At 34.8% G+C, this 13,473-nt stretch overlaps 1 protein-coding gene across 3 annotated transcripts in view; it reads left to right on the top strand.

Moving 5' to 3' along the window:
• The window catches only part of LOC106869200 (TNF receptor-associated factor 3), a 25,763-nt gene that overhangs the window by 853 nt on the left and 11,437 nt on the right, over positions 1-13,473 (top strand). Inside the window, exons 1-4 of one of the 3 annotated variants that reach the window (XM_014914839.2) lie at positions 2,977-3,551; positions 8,835-9,063; positions 9,689-9,793; positions 10,723-10,893. In XM_014914839.2, the coding sequence (XP_014770325.1) occupies positions 8,851-9,063; positions 9,689-9,793; positions 10,723-10,893 (489 nt within the window). In that variant the 5' untranslated portion in view covers positions 2,977-3,551; positions 8,835-8,850. Of the gene's footprint in view, positions 1-2,976; positions 3,552-8,834; positions 9,064-9,688; positions 9,794-10,722; positions 10,894-13,473 lie in introns of those variants that run through there. The other 2 variants (XM_014914840.2, XM_052975273.1) reach the window with 2 other exon arrangements.

The following is a 13,473-nucleotide window of genomic DNA, read 5'->3' as shown; positions in this document are numbered from 1 at the left end:
GATTAAGAATATAGAAAAAATAAAATAATCAATTTCAAATTTTCTATGAGAAAACTCCAAAATTGATTCATACACTCCTCGCCACCTCATCCCGCTGTCTGAAAGTGAAAATGAATGGCTTGCAAATATGAAAGGCTACTAAATGTGAGAGCCCTTTCTCCATCAGAAATGATTCCCAAAGTGCATAAAATATGTGTCATATTAGGATACGGTCTAATTTTGGGGTGCGGTGGGGAATTTTTGGAAAATTCACCGGAGTCCACTTCAATTCGTCTTAACTTTCAAGAAAATGTATATTTGTTAATGAAATTCTCTACAAATATGGACTTGTTCAGAAACACCTGCGAGTGAGGAACGGTTCTCAAAAATAACCCCCCCAATTGTTTTCCCCCCAAAGTTCCTGGACTAGTAATGTTTAATAAAAAATAATTTTCCTAAGTTTTAACCTACGTTTTAACATCATCTCCTTCGAAATAATCACCTTGCATAGCAATACACAGGTCCCAATGTTCCTGCCACTTTTTGGAATCCAGCCTGAAAGTTGTTTTCCATAAATGAGTCAAGGACCTTCTACGATTCGCTCTTGATCTCAACAACAGTTTTGGAAAAGAGATGGAAACCCACAGGTGCTAAATTTAGCAAACAGGATGGGTGCGCAAGTGATACTATGTTGTTTTTGGTGAGAAACTCACAAGTGAGGAGAACTTGGTGACAGGGTGCATTGTCATTGTGAAGAATCCTATTCTTCGCATGCCACAGATCCAGTTGCTTTCACCGAATGTCCTCCCTCGAATGCTTCAAAACATCATTGATTATCTTCTGATGATCCTCATGCACAAGCTGATGAATTTTCTCCACGTTTGCTCATGGCAGGTCTTCCACATTACTCATCATCTTCTATTTCTCTTTCACCTTTTCCCTATGATTTGTAGAACAGAGAAATACACCGAAATATGTTTTATAGGACTTCGTTTATGTGTATCCCACCACAAAAGTTTGTTATTCGGAATCTACATGATATAACACATATTCGTAGAGTAGAGGGAGGAAGAGAGAAGGAGAGAGAGAGAGAGAGAGAGATTTGTAACACAGCTGTTATCTATGGAATAGCTAGCAGGTGATAATCAGTAATAGTGACCAATACCTTTATAGGAGTGTATGGGAATGGTAAACTTAAAAGTAAAAAGAATTACCATGACAAATATATGAGTAATAATAATATTATCGTGTTCTGAAATATAATTAAGATGGTCTTTGTTGGAAATTGTCTAAAGAGTGGTTCACACAAACTTGGCAATGATGAAACAAAAATGTGGGATTTTCAACAGAGATGACCTCTAAAAATGTCAAAAACCACAGAATTTGTAATAGTTGTTTCAGGCACAGGGCCTGAAACTTCGGGAGGGAGCTAGTTGGTTATATTAACCTCAGTACTTCATTTTATTGACCCTGGAAAGATAATAATAATAATAATAATAATCCTTTCTACAATAGGCACAAAGCCTTAAATTTTGTGGGGAGAGGACCAGTCAATTACACCGACTTCAATGTGTAACTGGTACTTAATTTATCAGCCCTAAAGAATGAAAGGCAAAGTTGACCTCGGTGACATTTGAACTCAGAACAAGAAGACAGATGAAATACTGCTAAGCATTTTGCTCGGCATGCTGACAATTCTGCTAGCTCGCCGCCTTCAATAATAATAATAATAATAACAACAACACTGCTCAAGTGCACCTCAACCTGTTGGAAAAGAGTAAAAGAAAGGAAAGAGGGCAACAATGAATCAAATAAAATTGAATCTGGCAAGATTTGAATTCAGGACATAAAGGGTGAAAAGAACAACCACAAAGGGTTTAGTCAAATGCTACCGTTACTGATCAGATTGCCAAAATGCAGTTTATTAATAAGTGCGAGAATAAAATTCTTCATCTTCGTAGAGCATTCGAATTAAGGCAACGGATCATCACCAGAGTGAAAAACAAGAACATATAATATAAACAAAAGGAAGAAAGAAAAGGAAAAGAAACATGGCTTAGACAAGTAGTTTAGAAGCCCAATATGTTAAGAGCAAATAATTATTTACCATCAGGGCTATAGGGCGAGCTCTTAATATATTGGGCTTCTAGACTTTTTGTCTAAGCCATGTTTTCTTTCCTTTTCTTTCTTCCTTTTGTCTATATTATATGTTCAGATCGGTTTTGTCTTTCATCTTTTTGCGGTTGATGAGATAAGTACCAGTTGAACTCTGGGGTCGATGTAATCAACTAGCTCCTCCCCCCGCCAAAAAAAATTAAGTAAAAAGGATTACTAGTTTTCATCTTTAAGGAAAAGACTTAAAGATTTAGGGTTCATGTCAACATTCAATCCACTATGCAAACTTTCCAAACTTGTGTCAGAGGCTCAGCATCGACATTCCAACTCATACCTATTATTGATTAATCCTCTATCGGCCACTATGTTCATCCCTGTACCTTTCCCAAACCTCAGTTATCATCATCTTCTCTCCCTTGCCTCATATTTTCTAATGCTCACATACATTTCTTATCTTTTGTTTCAACCATTGGACAGTAGCCATGCTGGGGCACCACTTTAAAGGGCTTAAATCAAACAAATTGATAAAGCCTGGTACTTATTTTATATTAAAAAATGGGTGTGGCATTTGTGTCAACAGGAAAAGAAGACTCAAGAACGTTATGATGAAATAGATTACACACCCACATTGTATATTTTTGTCTTTCCCGTTTTATCATTCCTTCCAGTTACTCTTTCTTCTTTCCATCTACACCACATCCTATGCCAAGAAAACTAAATATGTACAAATCCCATCGAATTCAGTCACACCTATAGGTGTAACAAGATACTGACTCAGCCAAAATAAAATATATTATTAATTTCTATTATGGGATTGGGTACTCCTTTCTCACTCTTCTTCTGACAGTTAATATGTATATATTTATATATGTTGCAATTTTATCTACGCATAAAGAAAATTTCGTACTTTCTCGTATTTATAAGATCACGTTTTTCCTGCTCTACATCCTGAGCACTATCTCGTAACACAGATAAACAGACACACTCAACACATACATATACACACACACACACAACATATAGATAGATAAACGAATGTGTGTAGGACTGTAAATACAAACATTATTGAGACACAGACATAGAGAGAAAAAGAACAAGTAATATATTAATCGTGTGTAATTCTCTCCTCCACATGACTAATTACTTCTCTTAGAAAGAAGGGAGAAAAGTCTCGATTTGCCCTTCCTGTTTCGCCTTAGACAGGAAGTTATATCGATGAGCTAGTCTCTTGTACTAGGCATTAAATAACCCCTATTTTCATAAACTTGTTGAAAATTAGTTGGTTGCATTAAGGAGCAAGATGTTTGAAGATTTGTATGGTTCCATGTGAAAGTGTGGTTGTTTTACCAATCCAGTGATGACAGGCAAAGGTTCATAAAAAGCTGTGACTTGGTTTCTGCTTTCCTTGACAATTCCTATTAACATAATAGTGTTGTGTGTGAACAGTTGATTTCACTGTAAGTATTAACCACCACAAATAAGCTTTGTTATTTCATTTAACAACAATTTCAAATTATATTCCAATTCCTTCTATTACCATTTTTTTTCTCTTTCTTCGCTTTTTTTCTTCTTTCTTTTAATATGATTTTTCGTTTCGAATTTTTTGTCTGTGTTTCAAAAGGAAGAGGAGCAAAAAAAAAAAAACCTTAAACAATATGCATATATATATATATATATATATATATATATATATATATATATGTATGTATGTATGTATGTATATGTATATATATATAGTCACGCTTACATACATTATTTCGATCTTTCATACTATTCTGTTTTCTTTCCTATGCCGTCATTACCTCGCTATTCATGGTCAGTGATCGGGGTATATATACGTGTATGTATGTATGTATAAATGTATCTAGTTTCTTTAAGCCGTGACGGTATATATATATATATATATATATATATATATATATATATATATATATATACATATACATACATACGTGTGTGTGAGAGACTTTATAAAAGGGCTTCTGTATTTCTCTTTGGATGATCGTAATCTGTTCATTCGCTTTCACATTTTAGTGGGTTTCCCCTTATTTATTTTTGGGTCAGAAAAATTCCAGTTTTTATTTTAGTAACTAACTTATTTTGATTTTTTTTTTTTTGCCGTAGATTTACTGTTTTCTTTTCTCATCACCATTAATTCAAAGTAAACAATTAATTCACCAATTTGTCGCCGTTTTTTTTTGTTTCTTTTCATATTTTAAAATTTATATGACTTAAAGCATTTAAGCCGTCTATTCATTTGTCTCTAGTTAATAACGATCCTTGAGAACAATTGCGTATATATACATATATATTGTGTGTGTATACACTCTCACACACGCATATATTCTTACTCTTACAATAATTTTTAAAAAAATTTAATATTTAATCTACATCTGTCGGATTATAGATTTCAGGCCTTATTCACCCTTGATCGAACAGACCTCTGATCAAAGGTTTTCCAGTCGTGACCCTCCCTTCTTTCTTTCACTTCTAGTATATCTAGGGCAACATTCTGCAATCTTTCCCTTTTTTTTCAAGACAGTAGGGTGTAATGTGACTGAAAGATTTGGCTGCATTTTCTAGCAGGCCGCGCGATCACCTATCGTTTCTTCCTCGATGATTCGTCTTAAATAATGTTTGGTGGTGTTTTTTTTTTCCCTGTGTATGTGTGTCTGTTATTCTTGCCTAAAACATCGATTCACTAAATATCGAACTCAACAAACGTATTGACGACTTCCGTTTGTCATTCATTTAAAAAAAATTTTTTTTAATATTTGACGAAAGGAAAAAATCCGACCGCCTTTTATTTTAAAATGATACTTCCATTCACGTTTAGGAGTTTGAAAGAATACAAACCAAATTAGACTGTTCCCTTTCGTGGACCCCTTTTTCCTTACTTAGCCCACTGAATAGATGAATCTGCTATTGGAACCAACTGACCCACCCTCTTTTTTTTTTTTCCCCCTCCTCTGGGTAACAGAATTCGAAGTGTTTAATAAGTACTGAGATTTCAAATAGAACCCGGTAACTATGTAGTTGCAGCAGTAAGAACCTATTTTCGTGAATTCCGATGAATTTTTCCTCGTTTCGGGAAGTGGTTCTGAGTGAAGATTTTTTCCCAGAATTTATTTCGTTTCATATTCTGTTTTGTCTCTCTGCAATATAAAATCCATTTGATTATCGTCGTTAATTAACAAAACATTCTTTTTTTGGATTAACATAATCGCAAAACACGAGGGAACCTCGATCTGCTAAAGATAGCAGTCAAATCTCAAATCTTTCGGATTACACTCTGCAATGTTAAATAAGGATGATCAATCTAATCTTTGATATATAAAAATGACACGATGGTCATGGCTGGGACGCCTTCGGTCGTAGGTCTGCTCAATCAGAGTTGATCTGATGCTCGACAACAACAACAATAACTGCGATAGCTCTGTAGTTGCTTCTTTCTGGAACATTTTTGCTTTTCTAGCAGTCGATGATAATATTGCTACGTTTGTAATGGGAATGATCCCTTTCTGTACTCCCAGATGGACATGGGTATTTTTTGTGGCTGTATATCAGTGAGAAAAATCTGAGAAAGACAAAAAAAAAAAAATCTTTTTTTGAATTGATGTCTCTTGTAATATTTTTTTTCTGTGCCAATTGTCCCCTCCATCACATCTGCATATAATAGAGGACTTAATACCAACACTGTTCCTTTCTTTTGTCCTTACAACTGAACATACCTTCTCATACATCAACATCACTATCTTGCTAACCAGTCCAGCATTTCTCTCTCCTTGTTTATGCCACCACTTATAGAACCCTATTTAAAACTTTCTCATCAAATCCAAGGAACAATATCTTCCTGATGTCTCTGTATTTCACCTGTAACTAGCTTCATCAGCACTAACTTGTGTCTGGGGAGCTAATCTGTAGTGAACGATTGAGCCTCTTCATTCTGATGGGTGCAAAGGGTGCCGGTGCCTGAGCTGGCTGTTCTGGCCAAGGTCAGTATAGAAGAGCCGGGGGGGGGGGGGGGGCATTTATTGTAGGTGAAAGTTGACGAGGAAGTGCAAGTTGCTCTTTGCGTTGAAGATGCAAAGAGCGACAATATCAGCACCACACATGAGATAAGTTTTTTTCTGGCTCCTACAAAGTGTTTGGTAGCTTCTGTTACCTAGTTGACCAAAATTAGCTATGAAGGAGGCTGTTAAGAATTCTTTATTGCTTTTGGGTTACAGAGAACTTGTGTCTAGAGCTGACACTCGCAATAAAATGTTTCCAGATTATCTGTTACCACTAAGCCATGCGCCACCAAATTTAGCTTACATAGGTAACAGAAATTATCAACTACTTCTGTTCGATTTGTCCCTTTCGCTGCACCTTTTCAAGTTATGTACTAGTGCTTGCAGCTCTTGGTATTGTTGGTGAGTGTCCAAATCACAGAGTGATTCAATAATAGATTTTCTAAATTCAGTAATCTGCACTTTCTGTTGATTGTTCTTTCGAAATATCACCAAAGCATTTACTATGGTTGTTTTGAGCAGGTATTCAAAAGCAATCTTGTGATACCATCTGATGCTTTTTCTAAGACGTGTGAAGTAGCTTGCCATTTGAACAGAGATACCTATTCCCTGTTTCGTCGCATTGTAGCTGAGAATTATTTCTAGCTTCCTTCTTTCCACATCATTCACTCTTTGCCCTGTTTCCCTGAAGCTAAGGTTGTGTTTTCTAGATAATAATAGCACATCAAACCTACAAACTCCCAATATTTCACTTTTAGCTTTTTGGAAAGTGAGGAATATTGTTGTTTACCTGTTGTTTCTAGCATGTCGGGTTTTCTGGTGGTCTGGTATTTTTTATGTCTGCTATTTTAGTAGAATTCTGTGCATGCATGAAACATTGGGAGGTTTTGGCCTTTTGAAAGTGGGGAGATGATGGGTGAGGTGGGGGAAGGGGCATTGAGTGTGTCTTTAAAAAAAATTAAACTTTAAAAAAATATATTTCCCAGATTCATAATCTCTGTATTTTTCTATGTGGATAAAAAAAAATTCAAAAAAGAGTTACAAATTAAGAAATTGCAGTGGAAATTGGGGATAAATTAAAATTTGGAAAACATGATTTCTGGGCAAAATCATAATAACCCACTTCTATACAATGAAACAATACAGTTTGTGATCCTTCTTAAGAAACAGAAAGCACTTTCATGCAAATTCACGCAAATTGTATCCTCCCTCCTTTCACTTTTAAACAAACAATAACTTCCATTATGTCAGTAATCCAGTTCACTATATATCAGCTGTGCCAATTCTGCCCACAAAAAGGAGCAAATAATACAATACAGCTGTAGGCCATAACACCCTGGCAACGCTGGGTTGCATTGCTAGTAATAGATAAAGGTGAATTATTTGCAGCAGACCTGAGAAATTAAAATTATACTCATTAATAGTAATATAATTTAATTTCTTACTATTAACTGCTGTCTTATTATCAGCTAGATTAGATGTAGTAGAGTATATGAATTTTACAGTATGCCCACTAAATATCATACTGTATCTACAAGAGGGAGGAAAATGCTTGTCTAATGCCCTAAAGAATATTCCTGGTATATCCATGGCTACGAGAATTCCAAAAGGGGTGTTAAACCTTATAATATTTCACTTACAAAATCTAATTCTCCCCATTGTGTTGTCATTATTGAGATTGATATTGTTGATGTTACATCAATTCATTCTCCAGTTGTCATTCGATGTAACAATTTTCCCCATGGTTAAATTTGTTGTCTTATTACATATATGAAACTGGGATCTAATTCTGTAATTTTCCACTCCCACATTCGAATCTGGAATTTCAAGAGAATTTCAGGATTTATTGTTTCAGCAAATGGGAAATTATTTCAATTATTCATTCTGTGATTATCATATCCTTATCATTTGTTTTATTGTCGCTACGCAATTCATTTCCTGTGCTTATTATTACAACATCTCATTTGTTTATTTGTTACACACACACACACACACACACATATATATATAAAGTCATTTATAAAATTCCATTCATGAGGAAAAAGCAAAAAGAAATATCTAGAGAAGTGAACTGCTTCTGGTAGGGGTACTCTAAACAGATAAGGTATGTAAAAGTTTGGTGTACATGGCACCTTAGACAAATGTTTTCTACAATAGCCTTGGGCCAACCAAAGCCTTGTGAGTGGATTTGGTATATGGAAACTGAAAGAAGCCCATTGTGTATGCGTGTGTATATATTATGTGTGTGTGTGTGTTTGTCCCCGACTGTCACTTGATGAGAAGTGTTGGTGTGTTTACATCCCTGTAACTTCGAGGTTTGAGAATAGAGACCAATCAAATCAGTGCTAGGCTATATAAAAAAAAGACAAGTACTGGGTTCAGTTCCTTTAACCAAAATTTCTTTAAGGCGGTGCCCCAGCATGGCCGTAGTCTGATGACTAAAACAAGTAAACGATAAAGTACCCAAGTAAGAAAATCCAATCATCATCATCATCATCTTCATTTTTTTTTTAATGTTTGTTACATGCTGGCTTAATTTGGAGAGGACATCACTTTGTCTCACCTGCTACTGCACTCCTCCATTACCTTTCTCTTTTGCTCACACAGACACACACACACGGAAAGTGTGAGTGAGCGAGCGCAAGGCAGAAAAAGCTATGTCCTGTTGTTAACGTAGTATTTCTAACAAGTTGTCTTTCATAGCAACCTTCCTTTGTTTATTTTCAGATCTATTTTTCCTGAAATGGCCTTGTCAAAGCCTGATCCTACCCCAGAATTTGTTAATATAGAAGAATCCTATCTTTGCATTTCTTGCAAAAATGTTTTAAAGAATGCTATGATGACACGATGTGGCCACCGCATCTGTATGGAATGTGCTGACAATTTGTTGAAAAATGTGGACAGTGTACCATGTCCTGCAAACGAGGAAGATTGTGTCACTTTGAGAAAATTTGAGGTTTGTATTAATTGAATTATTTAAAAAAAATTTTTTCTTACAATTTACAACTTCCTGAATCTCACTTACATGTCACATTTTTGACTGAAATTTATATTGTCATTTTGAATAACTAGTTAACAGGGTAATAGTTGTGTAGCTGTGACCATCATACCTTTTATTTAGACATATATATATCTAGTTATCTGTCTGTCTGTCTATATGTATGTATATATACATATACATTTAAACCTATATATACATATATGTATACATGTATATATATATATATATATATATATATATATATATATATATATATATATATATATATATGACAACTTTTTAGTACCTTTCAACCAGATGTCAGGAAGTTGATATCCCTGCACTAAGTACATCCATTCCATTGAAAATCAGAAAACAACTTTGTTACGGGCAAGATGTAAATTTAGTCCTTCATATTGTAAAAACAGCAAAATAAATGGGTTTACTAATTTAAATTTTATTTGTGAAATACAGATGTTTTGAATTTGCTATAGAAAGAGGTGTGTGCTTGTGTGTCATCCCAGAAGCCAAAAGGGATGGCAACTGGAAAAGATTGGGAAACATTGAAATAAACTAATCTAAATAATTTGTCCATTCTCAGCTCCATGAAGACTTCAGTGCAAGAAGATACATCAACCACCAACTTGTATATTGTTATAATAAATGTTATGGCTGTCCTGTAAAAATGTTGTACAAAGATTTATCGGTAAGTACCACTTTCTTTACTTGTGTTCTTTGTTCTCTCTGGTTGTTGTTGTTGTTACTGCTGCTACTAATTTTTCTTCTTTCTTTTAATCCTCCCCTTCAAACACTTGTATGTCGAAATCAACAGAAGTGACCATCATTATTATTTCATCAACCTCGAAAAGGTGAAAGGTTAATTTTCATCTTTCAGGGTTGATGGAATAAGTACCAATTATTCCTTGTTTTTTTTTTTCTTTTCTTCCCTGTTCCTGCATTAAAAATCACACAGTGGGATGTTTTGTATTAATTTGGTATTTTAGTTAGTACTTAATCTAATGTCTGATAGAAGTAGTCTTTATCCAGATGATTACATTGCACAGGAGATGCACAAGTTCTCAATCATGTGACTTGGGACTTCTCAAATGGAGCATGAAATAATATTAGCCGCTCTTTAATGCCAGCTGGTGTCTCACTCAACTCAGACAGCAGACTTTCTCACAAAAAAATCTCATATCATATTGGTGATGTCCTGTCCTCAGGATAGCCCTTCCAGAATAAGGTATAGTCCTCACTAACCTTGTTAAGAGAATTCACTGCAAGAAGCCCTGTCTTACTGAGTGTTGTAATATCTACATTGTAATGTAGATATTGACCATATTATCTCTGATATGCCTGTTGACATGTTACTGGGAGGAAGACACACTTATTGGCATGTTACAGTGAAGAGGATACACCTGTTGGCATGTTACAGCGAGGAAGACACACCTGTTGGCATGTTACAGTGAGGAAAACACACCTGTTGGCATGTTGCAATGCGGAAGACACGTCTTTTGATGTGTTGTAGTGAAGACATATAAGAGTAATGAAATTGTGTTCTTGAAGTGTGTGTGTGTGTGTGAAAATATTTTCTAATTTTGTGTTTTTTTTTTTTGTTAAATTTTTTTTTTTTAGGATCATTCCAAACACCTGAATAATTGCGAATACTGGCAGAAAAAATGTAGCAACACAGGTTGTACATGGACAGGTTGTTTACAAGAGAAAGAGCAACATATTGAGACGTGCCCGTTTCAAATAATTAAGTGTGAAGATTGTGACTCATCAATACGGAGAAGTGACAAAACAGTCAGTTATCACCATTTACTTTCTTCCTTTTTTTTCTGTTTTCCTTTTTGTTTTTTGAAATTAATTATTGTTATATGAGCAGTAAAGGTGCATGGCCTAGTAGTTAAGCCATGATGGCAAGGTTGTTGTTTGAATTCCAGGACTGAGTGATGCATCAAGTTTCTTAGCAGAACACTTCATTTCACATTGCTTCAGTCAGCTCAGCTGCAAATGAGCTAACCCTGTAACAGGCTGGTATCCGGTTCATAGGCAATATTGTGAACTTGGTCACTTAGTAGCTGTGGAAACCAAGTTAGCAGCCCTATGAGTCTTAGCATTCAGGGCAGTAATATCCAAGTGACTCACTTTTCTTTTACTTTACTTACTATCTAACACTACCTGCTGACCTGTCACTTGGTCTAACACTACCGGCTGACCTGTCGCTTGGTCTAAAACTACCCAGCTGACCTGTCACTTAGTCTAACACTACCAGCTGACCTGTCGCATTGTCTAACACTACCAGCTGACCTGTCGCATTGTCTAACACTACCAGCTGACCTGTCACATGGTCTAACACTACCAGCTGACCTGTCACATGGTCTAACACTACCAGCTGACCTGTCACATGGGTTTCACTAAGTATCACTATAGAGCGCTGTACAGTGGAGACAAGCACAGTTAGAATAAGCAAAAACACACTTGTTTCATCATTTTTATATCAAAATACTTGTTTGAAAGTTCTGGATGTGAACTTCTCATATAATTTTAATTAAAATCTGACGGTTACATAACATGTCAGGGTTCTTCAAACATTCTGGTATTTCTATGCATTTACAAAGTTTGTCTTTTTTTTTTTTTTTTTTTTCAGTGTACTGGAGCACTATAACTCAAGTTGTGTTGAAAATCATACAATCAGAAAAATGAATGTTTTTGTTTTTATTTTGATATTAGAAACTGATGGGGTATGTCAGATAATTGTTATGAAATATAAAAGTTATAATTTTATCATTAATTTTCACTTAGAAACGAACATATTTTCTTCAAGGTTTTTTGTACCATAAGAAAGAAAAATTTCTCATGAATTCAATATGGTCATTGCTGAATTTAGCCACAATATGGTGAAAAAGCACAAAGTCAAAAAAAGTTTTGATCATATACTTTTTGTATATGATTAACACACTTTGACAGTATTTGTCAAACTGACAGATTCCCACGTGGCGAGAGGTCAAATGGAATATGGATCAAATATTAATTTTGACCCAGAGTTTTAAAAAAATGGACAGATTCATTGGTAAGTAAACATATTTTTTATCAAAAAATGCACTAAATTGAGATAAATAAGTCTTCTAGAGTCTAAAATTAGTATGTAATCATCGTATTGAGAATGTTGTTTATTCACTCTTGCTGTTTAATGTGTGCTGGATGACCTCTGAATTTTACCTAGCAGGTATTTTTGCATATGTATTTTTGCGATAAAGGACCCGAAATACCTATTACATGGTAGCAGGGCATGCATAAAATAGCAGCCAAATCTTTCCTTTACGCGTGATTTCGATGTCACATTCGTTGAAAGCATGCAAAATAACATGGAAAAGAAGAAAAACCCCACACAACAAAACTCTGTTGCTAGGAAACTCAGACTGCCCCAGTAACCCAACAGGTCATGGGTAGTCTAGTAGTTGAATAGAATTGAATAATCTTATTGATAAAGACTACTCTTTGTAACAAGACTGTTGGTAACATTTTGGTTAACTTCCAAGCCTAGTCACTGGCTTACTGTTGGCTCATTATTATATATCTATTATAGAAATGTTAATATATATGGTTATGTATGAATGTTTAACCCAAAAAGGCTCTGGAATGGTGCATCTTTGAGGAAAACGAATTTCATTTTCGAAATCTGTGTCCTACAGACAATGTCATTCATAAATAATAATAAAATATATATATAATTTGCTACAAGAAATAACTCAACTTTTAGATTGACTATTCTCCCACTTTCTGTCTATCACCATCAATCTATCTCTCTATATATTCATCATACACTTTGTCACTCCCTCTCTTTGTATATGTATTAATTCTCACTCATAACTTTCCTTTTGTTACCTAATGATCTAACTTTAAGTTTCCGTAGAATTTTTCTAAAACTTTTCTGGAATAATTGAATCGCAAACTTGGATTTAGCATGAAAAAGTACATCAATAAACTAAATTTGAAAATTTTCACTTAATTTAAACATTTTAAAATTTGTGACAGCAACAGAGATCTCCCTCTCTTTCTTTTGAAATTACATTTTATCAAAATCTTCTTTTTTAATCTTCAAGGCTTCTCCCATTGTTTTTAAGTGTGTAGGGCAAAAAAAAAAAAACATTGGCCAATACTGGTATTGGGTAAGTTGGGTAGTGGATACAATTGATAAATTTTCTAAACATTCGTTTTTGAACTGGAAAGGATTATCCCATCATTTTAAGTATGTAGTACATAAAAGAATTTGGGCTAAATTGGTTTGGAAGGCAGGGGAGGGGGAATTCATAAATTTTCAAAAATTGTTTTTTGTAAAAAGCTTTCTCCCATCATCTGCAAAGCTGTGGTGAAAAAGAT

This window comes from Octopus bimaculoides, chromosome 20 (genome assembly GCF_001194135.2).
Source record: "Octopus bimaculoides isolate UCB-OBI-ISO-001 chromosome 20, ASM119413v2, whole genome shotgun sequence".
Classification (NCBI taxonomy): Eukaryota; Metazoa; Mollusca; class Cephalopoda; order Octopoda; family Octopodidae; genus Octopus; species Octopus bimaculoides.
This window is presented reverse-complemented; position numbering and strand designations above follow the sequence as displayed.